At 44.4% G+C, this 20,946-nt stretch overlaps 1 protein-coding gene across 4 annotated transcripts in view; it reads right to left on the reverse strand.

Moving 5' to 3' along the window:
• SVOPL (SVOP like) overlaps positions 1-17,707 on the reverse strand; it is a 68,442-nt gene extending 50,735 nt beyond the window's left edge. For 2 of the 4 annotated variants that reach the window (XM_078859021.1, XM_078859018.1), the window contains exons 1-3: positions 17,445-17,677; positions 9,042-9,144; positions 6,535-6,638 (exon numbers count right to left, since the gene is read on the reverse strand). In XM_078859021.1, coding sequence (XP_078715147.1) covers positions 6,535-6,638; positions 9,042-9,120 — 183 coding nt within the window. In that variant the 5' untranslated portion in view covers positions 9,121-9,144; positions 17,445-17,677. Of the gene's footprint in view, positions 1-6,534; positions 6,639-9,041; positions 9,145-17,358 lie in introns of all 4 variants that reach the window. The other 2 variants (XM_078859019.1, XM_078859020.1) reach the window with 2 other exon arrangements.
• Between the last annotated feature and the right edge of the window lie 3,239 nt (positions 17,708-20,946).

A 20,946-nucleotide genomic window follows, 5' to 3' on the forward strand; every position in this document is an offset into this window, starting at 1 on the left:
GCACTGGTATTACCGTTTAACCCAATACAAGTGTTGTGTACACAAGTACCAGATCTCTGAATACATTAATTCCTGCCACCAGAATAGATATATAATCTTAGTTTTTTCAGTAAAGTCACGTAGGTAAAAAATGAAATAAAAATAAATAAAAATAAAATAATAATAAAATAATAATAATAATAAAATAATACTTTCCTTTATTAATTTTCATTTCATTTTTTACCAACGTGACTTTACCGAAAAAACTAAGAGTATGAATCCTTGGAGTCACGAAAGCTTCAAATCGAGAACCAGAATAGATGCCAAATTCCCCAATTGTAGCAACAACAGATGTTGCTGCACTGCTTTGTCCTGACAGCTTAGCCCAACAGGAGCCTGACACCTGTTTTAGGAATGTCGTTGCCCATCCAAGCATGATCCAGGCTCAAAGCTGCTTAGCTTAAAAAATATGACAACATTGGGTACATTCCGAGTAATTTGATGACAGGCACTATAAATCCTAAGTCTACTTAAACTGTCAATGCATTCGCTTAAAAAAACATTATGGTAGATAAAACTAATAACGTAAAATATGTGGCTCCATCCCTGCAGCTAATAAATCATTGACATAATTTAATCCACGCAGTGCCTTCCCTAAATTAACAAAACAAGTTCACAATCGCCAACAACCCTGCCTAAAAATAAAAAAAATATATCAAATAGGTGATGTTTTGGGCATAAGGCCCTTCTCTTCATAGCACACAGAGAGGCTAGAGAGACAGCAGGGATAATACGAGTTGGAAACTACTTTACACCATCAGGCCTCTTCTTGGTTCTTTCGGTAAAGTCACGTAGAAGAGAAATAATAAAATAATAAAAATAAAACATTATAAAATAATTCTCATGACGTTTCGGCCACAACACAAGCAGCCGTCCTCAGGTGAAGAACAGGTCTGTCGGAAAGAGAGCGTCTGAATGGGCACCACCAGGCTTGGCAGCGCATATTTAAGCTGGGTTGGAGGGGAGAAGGGGCGCCTTGACAAAGGAATTTGCATATCAAGAGGAATTGTGACTTTACCGAAAGAACCAAGAAGATGAATCCCTGCAGTCACGAAAGCTTAAAATCGAAACCATCAGGCTTGATGAGAATTAGTCCATGAGCCCAGACAAGATATCCGACTTGTCGGCACCACCTGAAGTAATATGACCGCTTTAGTGGTTTCAATTTCATTATGGCCAATACAAGTGAATTACGTGATAACCATCCACTACAGTGAGAACATCATCAACGGCGAAGCCTGTCGATGAGCAGCATCTCCGGCAGTGACTTAAATTGACATGGTCAGGCGACTTCTTGGTTCTTTCGCTAAAGTCACGTAGAAGGGAAATGTTAAAATAATAAAAATAAAACATCTGTGAAGGATGTCGTTCCTGACTTACAGTATCCTGGAGTCTACAAATTGAGTTGCATTTGTGGTGATTTGCTACATTGGAGAAACGAAACGTCATGTTTCTGATCGTGTCCGCGAGCACAAGTCAGATATGAAACACGGCAGAACTGATTATTCTGCCATTGCCGATCATTGCTACAACTCGGTGGGCTCTCATGAAATTGTCTTTTCCGAGACCAAGGTTCTCTGCAAACCTCCCGGCTACCATCAAAGGTTTGTACACGAAGCCATACAAATATACAAACACAGACATAATTTCAACCGTGATGATGGGTACAAACTTAGTAATCATTGGAAAGATGTTATCAACCACACAAAAAAGACTTAATTACACTTTTTTGGACCATGTTATCTGACAGGCACTATTTTACTTTACTTTACCGAGTGTTAACATCCCCAGTGTTTAACAGTACTCTCTTCATTGTTCAGCCAGCATTGGTATAAACATGGGCATTTTCATTATTTTTTCTATCATGTGTATCAGGCCTCCCCTCCCCCTCTCTGTCCAATGTGTTGGCGTGTGCAGCAGCAACCACGTCCAAGCCGTCGTCCATCCTTTTGGCCCCGCCCCCCCTCCCCCTCCCGATGTGTTGTACTTAGCACTCCGTGCTGTCTTTGAGCCCCGCCCCCCTCCCTCCCGATACGTTCCATTCATTGGCTACCACATTCTGATGAGCTCCCCCCCCCTCTCCTCCCCCTTCAACTTGCTTATAAGGGATCACATCTTGAATCATTGCCTCACTTGATGCAGCTAATTCGGCTGTGACGGTCCCACCTGATGACGGAGACTTGTGTTGCCTCCGAAACGTCGTGATTTTTGTTTCATTTTATTTTCATTAATTTTGATGTTTTACCTACGTGACTTTACCGAAAAAACCTAAGAATATAATAAAATAATTCTCACGACGTTTCGGCCACAACGCAAGCCGCCGTCCTCAGGTGAAGAACAGGTCTGTCGGGGAGACAGCGACAGACCTGGTCTTCAATTATTTTATTATGTTTTATTTTTATTATTTTATTATTTCCCTTCTACGTGACTTTACCGAAAGAACCAAGAAGATGAATCCCTGCAGTCACGAAAGCTTTAAATCAAAAATGGTCAGGCAACTTCGCCTCTTCGGACCCACGTTGACAGGGCGGACACCTCAGTCGATTGCACCAGAGCCCTGCAGCGGCGCTACCCGCAGGACTAGAGCCGACCTTTGGGCTGGCGTCAAACACCACGGTCCTGGAGTGTGCTCAGTGTGGCAGCAGGCTGAGGGTTCGGGTCACCTGGTGGCATCTCGGAACCGCTACCCTCTGGCCAGGTGACTGACGATTTGAAATTAATGGGTAAACAAATAAATCGATCTCATCGAGACGTGCGAATAAATCGTGGCTACTAAAGTTTTGCTTCCCATACCCGGCACCGATTGTTTGCTGTGCCCAATAGATTATATGTTGCGATCGTATATTGAGGTGTAGGTTCAGACACAATCCTGGGAGGTTCCCACAACTGGGTCAGCAAGAAGAACCAAACCGGTTTATGTGAAGAGCCAGGGAATATGATCTTTTGCAACTTGTGGTGGCAGTTGGAAAAAGTGAAGCCAGTGTTTATTCCCACCAATCATAGCAATAAATATTGGATGAAATTGAATACATATTCCAGATTTATGAGGATCTAACAGCTCCATATCCCTGAGGCAAAATAAAGAAAATAATTGCAGGGCTTTAAATGAACATAAAGCAAAGTATTACAAATAAATAAATGTACCCATATACAGTACACATATACGAAACTCTGCATCACAATTTATCTCTTTATATCGACACGCCTCGTAAATAGGTCGAAGTAGTTTCCTACTCGTTTGAACTCAGGGCGGTGCCAATCGCCTGTTAACAGCCCTGGAGCTCGTGGTGGAAAATTCCAAGTTTCAGACAGAGGGCAACCATGACTGACTTTCCCAAAATATGGTACTCATTTTATTGACCCCGGAGGGTGTGAAGGGCTGTGTCACCAGCCTGGTTAATTTGTTAGCAATAATAATTATCGTAGCCCTGAGATTAAACAAAATATATCTGCAGTGGATATCCTCACGGGCACGTTCTCTCCATTGGCTGCTATTCGATCACCAGTCTCATCCATCCACTGTCCTCAATCATCACCAACGTGTCCTGCCCATGGCCACTTCCTTTAACAGCCAACATACTTCCGAAATAAATATAGTCCAACTTTACTAATTCTGGTTCACTGATAATGAAAATGATCCTTAAAATTGTTGATTGGCTCTAGTTTTCAAGATATGCTACTGGGTCAGTGTATATGACCCCTGACTTGGGAATGGTGGAGGATTAGTGAGTTATAAAGGGAAGGGATTTCAATTTAAACCAGAAATGACTAAAATGCCCCCACATCGATGCACGCCAACTTCAAAAGCACGCATTGACCAGCATGATGATGTATGGCCAAATAACCCCCGTGATGTCCACAGCGCAGGGATTCCTTAACCCAGTGTGTATCGACAAAGGGCTTTACACGTACACCAATGTCCACCACATACTGGAACTTATAAAAATATCCCCAATGAAAGAGTATCTGATATAAGCACTAGAAGCTGATAATTACGTCGCATCAAAAGATGTGACATTCTAAAAATAATTATAAACGTCTACCATTTTAATGCTACAGCAGAAAGGGCATGTTATGGATTTGAATGGCAAGTTTAATTTGATATGTGCCAGCGTATGCTGGTTTCAAAACAATCACAAGGGAGGGACCTAAATGAGCTCACAGCTGATTACTTTATATATAAAATGTATTTCAGACTTAAAGACACTAAACAAAAAACCATGTTAACATATTGACATAAAAGATGCAGCCGTGCAATTACTTGCTCACACCACTGCTAACAGGACTCCACTAAAGGTGTTATTAACCATGCAAAAAAGATTTAACAACACATTTTTGGACCATCTTATTTGACAGGCACTATTTTACTTTACCGAGTGTTAACATCCCCAGCGTTTAACAGTACTCTCCTTTGTCGTATTCGATTGTCAGCCAACACTGGTAAAAACAACATGGGCATTTTCGTTCTCTTCCATCATGTGCACCAACAGGGGCTTGCGCACAAACACGTCCACGTCTATGTACACCTCGTGCTCTCTTTTAGCCCCCCCCCCTCCCAATACGTTCCATTCATTGGCTACCACATTCTGATAAGCTCCCCCCTCTCCTCCCCCTTAACTTGTATTTAAGAACTTGCATCTTGGAATCCCTGCCTCACTTGATACAGCAAATCTGGCTGTGATGGTCCCACCTGATGACGGAGACTTGTGTTGCCTCCGAAACGTCGTGATTTTTATTATTTTATTTTTTATTAATTTTAATTTCATTTTTTACCTACGTGACTTTACCGAAAAAACTAAGAGTATAGCTGTATAGATAGCCACTCTGAAGGTATTTGGACTACTCTTCTACGCTCGTTAGACATCTCAGAACACTTTACCCCACCACACGCAACCTGCCGGTAAACTGTGGAGTACAAATTTATAATGCTGGGTGGACAAAGGCGATGAGATAAAAAAAACTGGCACCATTGTTTCACCTGCCGCGCTGGGATATCAAATCGGCGACCTCTGGAGGGCTAGTGTCAAATGTGCTATCCATGACACCATGGCGGCATGCTTGTTTATAAGTAACCGTATACATTTATCTCATTGAATGTGCTGCTGAATCTGATTATACACATACCGTATTTTTGCATGCGCCCAACAGATGCAGCATTTCGATGGGTTTAAAAAAAGACAGCTTTGAAGGAACATCTACATCTCAGGATAAAAATGATGCTTTAGATATGTATATATTAAAATATACCACAACATACACATTCCATCCGTCACTGTGTACCAGAATATTCAGCCTTGAGTCATACAAACTGAATGCCACCCCTTTTAATTAAAATAAGCACAGGTTACTAAACACCCGTGGACCTAACCAAAATGAATGTATGTACATACTGTATTAATTTATGCCAAGAAATATCTCAGAAAAACATAGCTGGTATGAAGCCTTGAGAATTAATAATTTCTGTGAATGGTGACTAAAAATGTGGTTGTATAAGCACCAAGTTAGTAAAAAAAATAAAGACCAATTAAAATCAGAGATATAAATAAATTGTGTGGACAAAAGTGCTATTTTCTTAGCTCTACTGCGTAGGTTTTTTTGGCTATGCTGTACAGCTCTCCGACGTGTTTTTTGGATCGTACTGCGTGTTATAGCATGCGCGTACAATAACAACCCGAAAGTACGTCAGACAGCCATTTGCCAAGTTATTTGAGATGTCAAACAACACTAAAGTTGGGCAAAAAACTCAACACGGTCGTCAACAAAACTGCCTTAAAAAAATGTAAATATATAAAATCGGCGATGTTCCAGGCAATGGCCGTTCTTCGTGGTACGTAAACCATGCGCCATGAAAAAGGGCCATTGACCAAAACGTGGCCGATTATGTATATATTTTTTGTATTTCTTTCTTTAAAAGACATTTTAAGATCTAATGTGACGCTCCGTATGTAAGCGTGCACTAATTAAGGCGATTTGTTTTAAACAACATCACCGAACCTGCATGTGGTTAGGTGGCTCAGGGATAATTTAGATGCCACTGCTGTGACCCTGGGTTTGAATCCACATAACCGCCATGAATAAACTGGGTTCTCAAGTGTAGCCACAGCTGATGGCCTAAGTCCAGTCACTACACCATGTACAACTTTATATGTCACTTAATTTGTAGAAAATCCGGCTCTGTGACTTAAAAATTGTGGCTCTGTGATTAATTTAAAAGAACTGTGAGAATCCACCTCCTAACCTAGACAACAAGAGGCCATTTGAATGGACCTCAAGATATAAACTTCTGCAGATTATAAGATACACTCGCCTCCCCCCCCCTTAATCCAGTAAGTAGGTCTGTGTGTATGTGTGTATGAGACCACAATTGTATAACTTTATTGACACCCACCACAAGTCGAGGGGGGTGCATCTTACTCTCCTGAGAGTCTTACGATGCGGAGAATACGGTCTTCACAAAAGCCTGGGCAGGATTTCCACAAGCAGAGCCCGGCTTACCGTGGTGCTGCCCATGATGAAGAGTAGCAAGATGTGGAAGCGGCCAAACCCCATGTGCTCCACGGCCTGCTCCACTGAGAATGTCTTTGGTTCCACATTTTGTGCTGCTGACAAAACAGTTGGAAAATTTGAGGGCATGTTTTTTTTTCAGACAGTCATCATTGCGTTAAGTCCACAGACTAAACCGTTTCCTTTATTCAAGTTCTGCCTCGCCTGGTATACAGGAGGTTGTGGGTTCGTTCCCGTACACTGACGCCTGTGTATTTGGAGTGTGCTTGTTCTTCCTGTGGTCGCGTGGATTTTTCTCCTGTTTTTACGCTTATTTAGAAACATGCGTTTACATTATTTGGCTTATATACATTTCCATATGATAAGCCACTTCGTTGAGCTATGATTTATGGCCAGCTCACCTCTGAAAAAGAGCTAATAGCTCAGTGGGATTTAACTGATAACATAAACAAAGAGATTAAAATGTACGTTTATAATCAAATATGGATAACATGGATCAGGCAGAAAAAAATATTCCTTAGTTATTTCAGCATAAGGTAAAACATTATTATGAATTTATTGATAATTTAAATGCAAAAGCATTGTAAGATAATTGTGTTGGGTGGCCATCACAAGAGATTTTCTGGAAAACTGAAAGGACTTGCCGGTGCTCCATTCCATAATTAGTTTATTTTGGGTTAGATCACGTAGGTATAGTTTTGGTTGTCTACGTATGATGCGAAAAAAGTTAACATGTAAATTATTGTACCGATAACTGTCCACCATCGACAGAGCCAATCAATTCGAGTTGTCACGTGGGCAAACATGCCAATTGATGTTGTTCATCAGCAGAATTAAAATGTTGAAAAGCAAGCAACATTTTTGACAATAATTATAGACGTTTTACATGGCAATGACATCAAAGCTGATCTCGCGTAAAGAGCGGCGCTTTTGTTAACAGCTGATGATGCTCAATGACGCGTGGTGGAGGGTCATAATAAAAAATGACATTACTAGAAAACCTCGTAGAATTTGGTTTTATGGAATGTGTGTTTCGGCTACACACTGTTTACTTAACGAGGTCTGTTTTCAAGAACATGGGAGTGATGTTTTGGCGTTATGCGCTTTAACGTTAATATGATTGTTGCAAAAATAGTGGTTAGGTGAGAGTGGTGCATGCGTCGGAAGGTACTCTGGTGTGAACGAATCAACTGTGAGAACAATTAAATCACCACGTATGTCATTTCCTGCATTTTTTGTGTTTATTTGCATGTGATAATGCAACACACACTGTCGTCAACAAGTTTACGCACAACACACACGTTGGCACATTGCCGCGTGCATCTAGATGTCCACTCGCTGCAGCCGTCAGTCATACGTACGCCTAGATGGCATATTATTAACGCTCAAGCGACAGTATTTTGGGTGGAGAGTTTATACCGATACGATCTAACTCAAAACTAAGCATGAATCTTATTGAACAATAAAGCCTACGTATAAAATCTGCCCGAGTCCATTTGGCTGCGAAAGTGCTGAAGAAGCCAATGCCACTGAATTCAATCAATCTTTTGTTAACCTCCTCCAACTGCCCAAGAGCCACCACTGTTAGCATCATACTGTGCACACTGTGATTGATCATTAGAAGCTGCACCAACTCACATAGACCAGCATGGTGAAGATCCAATAACCCCCCACGAACCGCATAGGCATGGAGTGGCCCTCATGTTCAACGCTGGATTGACTAAGATGGCTGTACACGGACACGTTCACTCGATCAGTGGTTCTCAATTCCAGTCCCTGAAACACCGCCACCCCCCCCCCCCAGGTACAGCGTTTCATGATCACAAACTACCAAATATATGTCGTGTGCTGTGGCTTAACTGGCGTATGAATGGAAAAGATTAGTTTTCACTCAAAGGCAGACCGTGAAGGCAGCGAGGACTGGAGTTGAGACACACCGTACTAGAGTAACAGATGCTTCCTATTGCTTTAATCATAATTTAGCACTAAGCTGCAACACTGCTTAAACTCTGCTGCGCACAGGAATGACCTCCAAAGTTGCCGGCAGTTGCATTCCTGTTCCAGCAGGTGGCGTATGTGGTTATTTAACTTTTTCAATCATTTGGAATCAGCGCCACATGACCTCCAGCAGATGGAGATGCACAACCGGCTAACACCACATGGGCTAGAACGGACCACATTCAGTTGCAGAGGACCAGACAGCATTATCCTGCTCGTCGGGATATTCGATTTTTTTCTTCACATGCTGGAAGCTTCTTCAGGAAGTGAAAAGTTCAGGGAAAATCAAGTGGTACAACCCAAAGAAATTCAGTTCTTGGAAGAATCTTTCGGCACACGGAGGGGAAACGTCGGAACATCTCGGCGAACAACACGAGCTACGAACCCGAAAATACATCAGAGAGCTATAGAGCACAACCGCAAAAAAAGTCTACACAGTAATTTTTTTTTACTGCATCATTAATGAGGCGCAACAAATTGATGCTTGCATTTTACATTACCTGGCTTAGTAATCGAGCTGACATCATTGGATTCCTCCAACTCCAGGTACTGATTGGTTTTCCTCCTTCCCAAAGGCATTATTTAACGACACCAACGATGCACCTACCCCAACACACACACAAAATACATGAGGTTTCTGTGAAAACGCCTGTCAAACAAATTGGCATGCCCTTCTCACAACGGGATACAACACTCATTCAACTTACTTGCATTGATATAACATACAGTTCAGCGTATGGAAATGATGGGACACATTTCTCAAAGGTGAGCCCTTGAACATGACCAACGTGACTTGGGAAGGCCTTCATCCAGCAGTGGATTAACAAACACGTGAAAACGATTTCGTACATTTTACTGGACAATACCTTTTGGTATGTTACATGAGAATAGTCTGATTATTTATTTAGGAATGTAAAAAAAAACCCTGCCTTCATTATTTATTTAAATGCACAATGGCAGAGGAACGCTCCTAGTAAACGGCTATATTACATACAGACCTCTCTAACCACATCCTCACCCTGGACTCGTGCTGGCAAAACCTATGAAGCAGTTTCACCAATGGGGCATATCCTGAAAGGGAAGCTTCTCGTCTCAGTGAACTCTTACCCGGTTATAATTGATGGTCAAATATCTATGCCTTGAAGAGAAAACATGGGACCGTATGGTCTTGATTTGAAGCTTTCGTGACTGCAGGAATCTATACTCTTTGGTTCTTTCGGTAAAGTCATGTAGGTACAAATAAAATAAATCACAACGTTTCGGGCACAACACAAGCATCCGTCATCAGGTGGGAAAGCATGGTCTGCTGCTGAGGCAGACGGTTTTAAAAGGTTTGAAATTGGTGTAGCCCGAGGGTCATAAATAAAGTGGCCGGGGCTAGTGATGTTAATGTGAGAAATTAGCGTGTAACTATAAGATAGAAGGAGAGCGGCCTCCTCGACGAGGGAGTGCAACCCAACGGGTGCAATCCAAAGGACATGTGAGCATGGGAGTGCAATCCAAAGGGCATGAGAGTGCAATGCAAAGGACATGTGAGCATGAGATATCTAAGAGAAAGGCATAGAGAGAGAGAGAGACACAGAGTTGGAAATAACAGCTGACATCGGCAGGTAGGATGGAAACATCACAGTCAGTTAAGACTATACCTGGTTAATAACGTCCTTCCAATGATTGCTCAGTTTGTACCCATCCTCTCGGTTGAAGTTGTGTCTGTGTTAATATATCTGGATGGCTTCATGAACAAATCTCTGAAGGTAGCCAGAAGCTTTGCAGAGTACCTCCGTCTTGGAAAAATCAACTTCGTGTGAGCCCACAGCAAAGGAAATGCTCACATGTCATTTGCATTGCACTCTCATGCCTTTGGATTGCACTAATCTCTTACATTAACATCACTATCCCCGGCCACTTCTTTATGACCCTCGGGCTACACCCATTTCAAACCTTTTAAAACAGTCTGCCTCAGCAGCAGACCATGCTTTCCCACCTGACGGACGCTTGTGTTGCGCCCGAAACGTCGTGATTTATTTTATACCTATGTGACTTTACCGAAAGAACCAAAGAGTATGGGGCGTATGCATGAATATGTGCGGTCCTTTATCAACCCACTGCTGGATGAAGGCCACCCCATGCCTTCAATCCATGGGGTTTATCTGACCCTAGTTAACTATGCTGGTCATCGTGGGTTGCTGAAGGCTGGGAGTGGAGGCGTAGGAGCACGACAATGGTGTCTGCTGCACTGTCCTCTGCTGCCCACCATGTAGCCAAGCAGCAGCCTTGAATGCCGGCTTTGATGCACAATGGTCACCCATCTCTACACAATCCAGCCTCCACCCTGACTCAGGGGGTGACCCAGAACCAGTTGCGATACCTCTCCGGGGTTCGAAATGAAGCTCAGGTCTTTGGGTCCAGAGTGCAGCACGCAAACCACTGTGCCAAAACGAAATACCGTACTAAGTGGAAGAGGAAAGAAAACCCCACACAATATCACTTCTCCAGTTTCTTCCCCCAAAAAAAATCATCTCTGCGGGGGGACTGGGACACGTTCAGGTAGTGTTTTGCAACTCCAAGCCTTGCAAACACCGCCCCTGCCATCCCACATTGTGCAGCATTCAGTGATTGCCAACGATCAGGTAAATTAACCATGTAGTGGCTTTATTTACATATATGAATGGAAAACAAAAGGTTAGAAAGGAACGTTGCATTCACTTTTTGGTGTGGGGAGGGGGGGTTATGAGGACTGGAGACTGAGAAACACCGAGTAACGTGACCCCCTCCAGCACATTGCCGATTTTACGTAGCAGTGAATGTTTGTACAGTGGAGCATTAAGTCACTTGGAGGTTTCGCCTGTCCATAAATGAATGACACACAAAGGCAAATTGTTTACTTTCGTGGCAGAGGGGATGCTCCGCTCTAAAATTAGACCTGTGCCTGCAGCTGCCCGGCCAAAAATGGAATTGTCTTGGAAATTTTTGGGACATTTTGGGATACCAGAGCTTTCAGTACAAAGCAGAGGGTGGCGAACGTTGTCAAACATTGAAAAAGTTGTAAGAGAAGATTTTCAGTGTTTGCAATAACATGTTGGCCAAGAGAATGACAAATTCGAATTTTCACACGCGTGTTTAAGGTTGAATAGCCTTGGTTTTTATCTTTGGCCCTGGTCTGCGGATGTCATCTGTTCGTGGCAATGGGTAGACAAATGGGTAGACAAATGGCATGCAATCCCCACCCCCTCTCTTCACCTCGTCCAAACGTGCTCTGCTGTGCACTCTCTGGTAATCAATGTCTCCCACTTCGTGACGCACAGATGGCAGTGAAGTGGAGGTCGCTGAGTATCTCATTCTCTGCATTCAATATTTTGTCTGCTCTCCAGGGTAGGCTATATCCTCTCAAAAACACATTTTGATTTTCCATAGTTTTTATTCTTCAGATTTTTGGGTTATTCCTCATCCTTGGATTATAAAAATTCTAAACTATTTTTTCATTTTATCAGGTAAGATCCACTGAGCTATATAGCTCTTTCTCAGGCACGACCTGGCCACAAATGACAGTTCAACGAAGTGGCTTATCATGTGGAAATTTATAGCAGCCAAATACACTAAACGCATGTTTCTAAATGTGCAGAGAAAAACTGGAGGACCCGGAGAAACAAGCACGTGACCGTGTGGAGAATATGCATACTCCAAATATACAGGCATTAGGGTCGGGATCGAATCCACAATCTCCTGCATACCAGGCAAGGTAGTTAACATCTCACCACAATGGCAACTACTTTGGCTCTCGAGCTATTCACACAATGGTGAACAAATATATTTCGCCAAATCAATAGTTGTTCTTGAACGATGTTAATGTCTCGAGTGGTCTGTAGTAGTGTAATTAATATAATATTTCGGATTACAGATGCTCCTTGAAAAGGCTTTGCCCATGGATAGTTTGAAACTAGCATATACAGATGGTTGGAGTTTCACAAAAAAGCCATTGTGTTCCGCCTTCACGGTAGATGCAGACCAACACGTGGTACATGCTATTATACTCACATGTTCAAATTTCAGCAAGAAAAATCACATATGAGCTGCTCAGAGCAATTGCTTCAGGTATGGCCAATTGTGCTAATGCACATTTGATTATTTTTCCAAAACATGTCATGGCTCGAAGGGAGGATTTCTGGACCATGCAGAAATGGTGTCATCGTGTATGTGAGATATTAAATTGTATGGGAAACTATATGTGCAGTATAATTTAAATAACACAAAGACAACGATTCCCCATATAGCCTTGATCAGACTGTTGTGGGGAGTGCTGTGAGCTAGCACCTATGAAGGCCAACAAAACACACGAGGAGGTGGGTGGCCAGCCTCCACGCCCAGCTGCCTTTGTTTCCAAAGTTGTGATGTTTACACATCGCACTAAGTACTCAGTTTGAGGCTGAGTCGACCTAGGGGAGGCACAGGTGGCCGTGAGCGTGACTCAAACTCGGGTGGCCGGGTTTGTAGTGCAATGAGCTAACCATTGCACTACGGTTCCCAACAACAATAATAATACAAACACCACTGCACAGACAGGTAGAATAATATACGACACGAGAAGACATTGAGAGTCGGTGGTCAAGACTAACGAAAGTGTGGCAGCTATAAGAGGGGACACATACGAGAGCACGTCCAACGCACATATGGAGTTAATGAGATCAGCTGCTGTGCAAGGTGCTGGATGGATTGTTGCATTGCGGGCATGTGTGGGATAGCAATGGCTTGGGGAGGCCTTCATCCAACTGTGAACTGATCATACCTGATGACGATGATGATGAGGAAAGGTTACCTTCATAATGAAATCGGGGTACAAATGTGCCTGAAGAAGAACGTTTATAATCAATTCGTATTTACCATCCATGGCATATGTGACAGAAATATGGACAATGAAAAAGAAAGGAAAGTTTCCAATTGTGAAAAAGAAGAATATATGCATGTTTGTAATTACACTGAGAAACAGGAAGAGCAGCGCATGGATCAGACAACAAATTAAAAGCAGGCATATCATATTGACTGTTAAGGAAGCATCGTAGCTGGAAGGGATGATAGCCGATGGACAAGACTTTTGATGAGATGGCACCCAAAGGAGAGAACGTGCCTGAGATGAATACCACCATGGACATTGAGAGCTAACATGTTTGTTTGAAGGAAATAAATGGTGGCATCGCAGGACTGTGCGACATGCTAAAGGCGAGGGGAGGATGTCATCCAGAAGTGGACTGGCACCGGGTTACGTGGGTTTTCTCCAGTTTCTCCAGTTTATTCCGATGCTCAAAAATGTCATAGCCATGATAACATCTCACAAGTCTGGAAACGCCAGACAGTTCCAATATTGAGATGTGTGTCAAATGTATTTCAAAAAGCCCAACTATAAGGTACTGCATTGATACAGTGCAAACGAATTATTTCAAAATAATTCCCAAACATTAACCAGATATATGTTTCTGTTATGAGAATATGTAAATGTCCTATTCCTAAATTCTTGTGTGAGAAAAAACGGTTATTTAGAGTACCTGGTGAACATCCATTCAAATGGGGAGAAAACACAAACACACAGTTATGCAAACACCCTCTAATATTCCGTGAGAAAATAAGGAATAATATTCAACCAAAATCTATCCACTACTGGTTGCTGGCTTCCCCAGGACATCACGCTCTCTCAGGGCCTTGCGATGAAACAATCCACATGGCTCCTGTACATGAAACTAATTCAACGGACTCCACTGGATTGCCACTTTACCGTTATTCTTGACGACTGGCCACTGTCCCTTCTATAAATGTGTCCTGCCAAAGGGCATGTACTCTTCTTAAACGAAACAATTTTATTTTCCAAGTACAGCCCACTGACCTACAATATTTTTTCTTCTTCAGAGGTGACCTGGCCACACATGATAGCTCTACGCAGTCGCGTGTGAAGTGAGAATTTAGAGTTGCAGCCAAATCATCTAAACGCATGTTTATATATGTGGAGGGAAAAACCGGAGAACCTGGAGAAAAATCCACACGACCACTGGGAGAGAGAAGACGCAAACTCCAGATATACAGGCGTCAGGGTCGGGATTGAACCCACAGCCTCCTGCATAGCAGGCGAGGGAGATAAGTGCGCACGGTGTGATCTACAATCCAAACGCACCTTTTCTGTGTCATTCAGCTGATGCATCTCTCCACGTATTTATCAGCTTTTGTTTTGTAAATATCCACGTTTCTGATACATTTTCAAGTGGATACTGCACACTTTAAACATGACCTTCTTTATGCACATTGGTATATTGCTTTCATTCTTGAGTTCAGATTTGCGAAACAATCCAACATGATCTCATCCAACTCTTTATTTCAATATTCTGACCTGTGTTTGCATTTATTAACTGCCTTTGGTAATGTATTCTACCTAGGTCAGGGCGTCCGTGCATGTGCCTGTGTGCTCGTACTCGGATACACTTCCACCTGTGTTCCTCCATTTACTGTGGTAAATTTCCATAAAGTGATACATGCCATTTGCTAATATGCTGTTCATTAACATTTCTCAAAGTACCTGTACAGTTATGCCTTTCTTTCATAATTTTGTTTTAATTCTCATGTCACGAATTTATGTATGTATGTATGTTGAACTTGTTTTGCTTATCGGAGGTGCGGGGGGGAGGACAACAGATTAAACACAAAAAGAAGTTCTCAAGAAACGATTCTTCAATTAAGATTTAAAGTACTCTTTGGTTCTTTCGGTAAAGTCACGTAGGCAAAAAAGAAAAAAAATGTAAATCACGAAGTTTCGGAAGCAACACAAGCAACCGTCATCATGTGTTGCTTCCGAAACGTCGTGATTAAAAAAAAAAATTCCTAAGTGACTTTACCGAAAGAACCAAAGAGTATGGATCCTTGCAGTCACGAAAACTTCAAATCTAGAAAGAAAGATTAAAAGTGTATAGCTCCAGTGGCTTCCACCTATCGGAAGGAAGCGCGTTCCAGATGCAGTGCCCGTCTTTGTTCGAAAGAGATCATTGAGCATGCCAGATTCAGGTTACATACCATCGAACGGATTCAGAAAAAATATATGACACCGCAAGTCCCTGCGTTGTGGGTCATGTGGGATATTTGACCATAATTCACGCTTAGACAAATGCTTTGATGCTGCTGCTGTGTTGGCAGTAGTGCACAAGCAAAGATAACAAAACGAGGCTTTGGGGCCGTCCATAAATGACGTCACGCACCTAGGGGGGGGGGAGGGGCGTCAGACATTTGTGACGATGTGTAACAAGGGGGGGAGGGGGGGTTTGAGAAATGTGACGTCACATCAAAATGCGCAACTTTAAATAAATGTTAATTAAATAGAATTGTTATAACACAATTTTTTATTTATTAATTTTCATTATTAACTATTTGAATATTTCAATTTAACCAGGGTCACATTTTATTTATTCCATGAAGGAGCATTTTGCTTCTCCATGGGAGAATGGAGAAGCATAAATTTTGTTAATTTGTTAAATGATTGTTATTAAACATTTTGATTCTAATGATTCTACCAGGGCTTTTCATTCTGTGAAATGAATGTGAATGTTATAATTGTACTCTCCATTTTGCTTCGTTCTACTACAGTTTCAAGTATTTTTTTTATAGTTCTAATTACTTTTGATATTTTATAATTATAAGAAAATTTCAATATAATATTCTGAACATCTGCAGTTTTAGTTAGACGTTTAATATTTTCAAGTGAATTTGATACAAAATTTCAGCTTTCCAACGCCTCTTTTTCTCCTACAACATCCGAGTGCAGCGCCACATTAAATACGCACTACAATGACAATCGTTTAAAGTGATTTGAAGCATGTTTTATTTTCAAAATGGAAATATGGTTTGGAGGGGGGGGCAGAGCTTTGTGACGTCATATTTGAGGGGGGTCTGACTTTTTCTGACGCCGTGTGACGAGGGAGGGGAGGGGGGAGTAAAAAAATCGTCCAAAATCGCGTGACGTCATTTATAGACGTCCCCCTTAATATAAAATATATAATCGGTGACGTTTCGGGCAACGGCCCTTCTCCATACAACACAATTCACGCTGGTCAGTGTGGATTGGTGAAGGCAAAGGGGGTGGGGCAGAGAGACGTCACAGTACTACAGGGAAGTATTGTACCACCATGGATTATGCCAATGCCATCCGCTCACCACACAACGCATCACCACGGCAGCTATCACCCGTCCAGGCAATATTCCGTCTGCTTGGGGGTGCTTTCTGAGCGACATGGTCATAGACTACTTGCACACGAAGTAGTTTTCTCACGCCCTAAGCCTTTGCAGAAAACGAAACCGACTTTACGTGCAAATCGATGCAAGTAAACCCCCGGTGGTATTTCAACGCAGGGCCTCCATTTATACTACTAACAATTACTGCCGAATACAAACCCATCAATAGTCACAGAGTCGAGATGACACGGACGAATTGCCGCAAAGTCGGGCGAGGCCGCCGGCTTTGGGTGCCCCAACACCGAAAACCAAATTCAATGAATCGATTGTGACGGACGCACAGTCGCGAAACCCCACGGAGATCATCAGCGCCGCGGGATGAACTCTGCGTGAGACAAAGACGGACGGGACGGATCCCACGGGGACAGAAGACGTCTTCTGTCGAGGCTCTAGTAGCCACCCCCACACACACGCACATTGCCTACACAACAACAACAATAACTGCAGTGCTCCCCACGTAGGAGCCCTTGACAAGACTGCCGGGGCTTGAGTGGTTTTTTTTTGCTCTACGATGAACGTGGCTTTGCAGGATCCCACGCCCGCCCGCCTTTGTCTCACCTCCAGCCAACGTCACGCGCAGGAAACACGGCACACGTGTTGTGCTCGCCACTCGTTAACGACGACAACAACAAAACACACTTCACCGATGGCTCGCTGGGAGACAATGAACGGAGGTCCGTAGCAGTGCGCTCCGCCTTGTTGCTGCTGCTGTGGGGGGGAGGGGGAGCTGCGTGCGTCGTTCTCGCGTCGTGTGAACGGACGAGAAGCCGCAGATGCCGAGCGAACGATCGACGACTACGAGCCCGCCTTCGCTTTACCTGTTGGCGAGGTGTAACAACATCAAACACACCCCACCCACCCCTCCTCCTCTTCACCCAGGACGACTTCCTGGCGGCGTTTCGGTGGCGGTGGGGGGGGGAGGAGGAGTTCAAGCGGAGCAGCGGCACGCCACGTGGGTCGCGGTGATGCTGATGGTGCTGGTGGGCGGGGGGGAGCGGTGGCTCCGATGGTTAGCGAGCTCCAATTCGCCTTGCCACGGCTGCGACGAACCCACCTCCACCCCCCCCCACCTCCACCCCCCCCCCCACCTCCACCCCCCCCCCACCTCCACCCCCCCACCTCCACCCCCCCCCCACCTCCACCCCCCCCCACCTCCACCCCCCCCCCCACCTCCACCCCCCCCCCACCTCCACCCCCCCCCACCTCCACCCCCCCCCCACCTCCACCCCCCCCCACCTCCACCCCCCCCCACCTCCACCCCCCCCCCCACCTCCACCCCCCCCCCCACCTCGACTCCCCCCACCTCGACTCCCCCCACCTCGACTCCCCCCACCTCGACTCCCCCCACCTCCACCCCCCTCTACCTCCACCCTCCCCACCTCCACCCCCCCCACCTCCACCCTCCCCACCTCCACCCTCCCCACCTCCACCCCCCCACCTCCACCCCCCCACCTCCACCCCCCCCACCTCCACCCCCCCACCTCCACCCTCCACCTCCACCCCCCACCTCCACCCCCCACCTCCACCCCCCCACCTCCACCCCACCTCCACCCCCCACCTCCACCCCACCTCCACCCCCCCACCTCCACCCCCCACCAACACACTCACAGGAGGAGATCGTCACAAGCTCCCACTCACTGACTCACTCCGTGCATAGATGTCAACCCGCAGGGTTCACGCCGTCTTCTTGTTGTGCAGGGAAATTGAGTTGTCAGATTCGCACCGGCGTGCAGCCGTTTCGATGCGGGGGGAGAAAATGTGTCTGTGTTTCTCCGTTGTGATGGGGCTTTGAATGATGAATGTTAAAATGTGTAAGGGGCACGGGGTAACCAATGAGGTCTGCAATAATTAGGGCACTGATAAGGGGTTGACAGGTATCCGTGCCCGTGTGTAAACATCAGTACTTGGGGAGACAAAGGCGGTCGGGCGTGGCGCTGGACACTAACACCCCCCCCCCCCCCCCCACTGCGTATGCCGTGCTGGTCTTCATTCTAAGTGCTCGCTTACAGCACTTTCCCCAAACGTCTGTTAAGGAGCTATACGGGGGTTCTTTGGCTTTGTGATAAGGAGCGGTGGCGCAATGGTTAGCGCGCACTTGCGCTACGAACCCGGCGACTCCAATTCGATTCCCGCTCACGGCCAACATTGGTGACGAATGTCTCAGCCGGTGTCGGGCCTCCCCTAGGTCGACTGAGCCTTAAAATAAATACCTGGTACGATGTTTACATTTCGCCACGGGGAGAAAAATTCCGCAGGGCATGGTGCTGACCACCCACTCCCTCGTGTGCCGTGCCGGCCTCCATAGGTGCTCGCTAACAACACTTGTCCCAACAGTCTGTTACAGGCTATAAGGGGGATCTTTGTCTCGTATTTTTGTACTGTATATGTTTATGTTCTTATATGTGTTGTGTGCATGCGACATACTCAAACTGCGTTTGAGCGTGAATGTCCAGAGGGCTTAGGGCATCATTAGTACCACCATTTGATCAACGCTGAGTCAACACGCCGAGATCCTGGGTTCCAGGTCAAGTTTCAACAAGCAGAGATTCAGTGGCGGCTCCTGCAAAATCTCTCAGGGGGGGCAAATGTCTGGATGATTGATAAGGATAAGGTCCACCCATGCAATGGATAAATTAACAGCTTAAGCATGTAAAGGCAACTTCACTTCTTTAATATTAATGAAAAATAAAGTGACTCTTACAATACATCTTGTTTGTTTCTATACTCACTATTAAAACAAACCACTCAGGTTTATTTTATTAAAGATTCCACTAGGTGGCGACAAATTATATTGTTGGATGAAACGTGCTTACGTATGATGACGTAAGCACGTATGATGACGTAAGCACGTTAGGGCGAGCCCTCCCGGAAGCCATAGAGAATGCATTGCAGCGCCCCCGTTCGAAAAAAAACATCTTTGAATGTAAGTCTATGGGACCACTCGGGGCGATTCTCAGCTGGAGGGAAATCGCCCAAAAAGAGGCGGTACTCCACAGAACGCAGCATGACGCTGATTGGACTATATCCAGCGGCACAGTGACGGCTAGCGTGACTCTGTGGTTGAATGACATTGGTGGTGCGTCGCCCAATCGCCCTAATGAAGAAACCGTCCCTGCAGAGATTAAAATGCTCAAGTACAAGACTGTATAGAGGGGTTGATGATAGAATTCCCCCAAATTGCACGACGTTTTATATTCGATTGGGTGAAATTGAGAACTATTTATTTATCTCATGTTATCTGTGTCAAATGGTATCTATTTGGCTCAAACTCCATCCAGCCCGATCTTGAGCTTTCTTCTTCGTTTCACTCGACGGCACACCCTTCAGATTTGTATTTATTAAAAAAAATGTCCTTCTTTACCAGAACGTCCTTCATCGAGATTTCACATAGAATGAGCACAATCCACATTATGGGAACCTCATTTGCCAGTAAAAATATGATAATTGGTTCTTTACCCTTCTATCTGCCAACATACTCTGATGGTGCATTGTCTTTGAGTTGTGCGCCTTTTGGCGTCATCTGGTCCAACCCATATGAGACTAGGCTCTAAGGAAAGCTGTCTCGGGTGTGGATCAATCAACTTTAAGGACAGTGCACATTATCAGAGTTATGTTCTTTTGTTTGTATTATGACTGCAGGTATTGCGGTCTATGCAAACATGACTCCTTGTAAAAAGGTGTCAGTTTTGTTGCCAGATAGAAGGGTAAAGAACCAATTATATTTTTACTGGCAAATGAGGTTCCCATAGTGTAGATGCTTGCCCCGAGCTCTCATAATCTGATGGTGCATTGTCTTTGAGTTGTGCGCCTTTTGGCGTCATCTGGTCCAACCCATATGAGACTAGGCTCTAAGGAAAGCTGTCTCGGGTGTGGATCAATCAACTTTAAGGACAGTGCACATTATCAGAGTTATGTTCTTTTGTTTGTATTATGACTGCAGGTATTGCGGTCTATGCAAACATGACTCCTTGTAAAAAGGTGTCAGTTTTGTTGCCAGATAGAAGGGTAAAGAACCAATTATCACAATCCACATCTGTGGCCTTTTAGTCATGGTTCAAAGTACGTAGATTTCCACACTTCTGAACCTATTCGAGAACTTCATCACGCTTTTGTTCAAATCGAGTGATATTATCCATTGCCATGGCC

This window comes from Lampetra fluviatilis, chromosome 8, assembly GCF_964198595.1.
Source record: "Lampetra fluviatilis chromosome 8, kcLamFluv1.1, whole genome shotgun sequence".
In the NCBI taxonomy this organism is placed as follows: Eukaryota; Metazoa; Chordata; class Hyperoartia; order Petromyzontiformes; family Petromyzontidae; genus Lampetra; species Lampetra fluviatilis.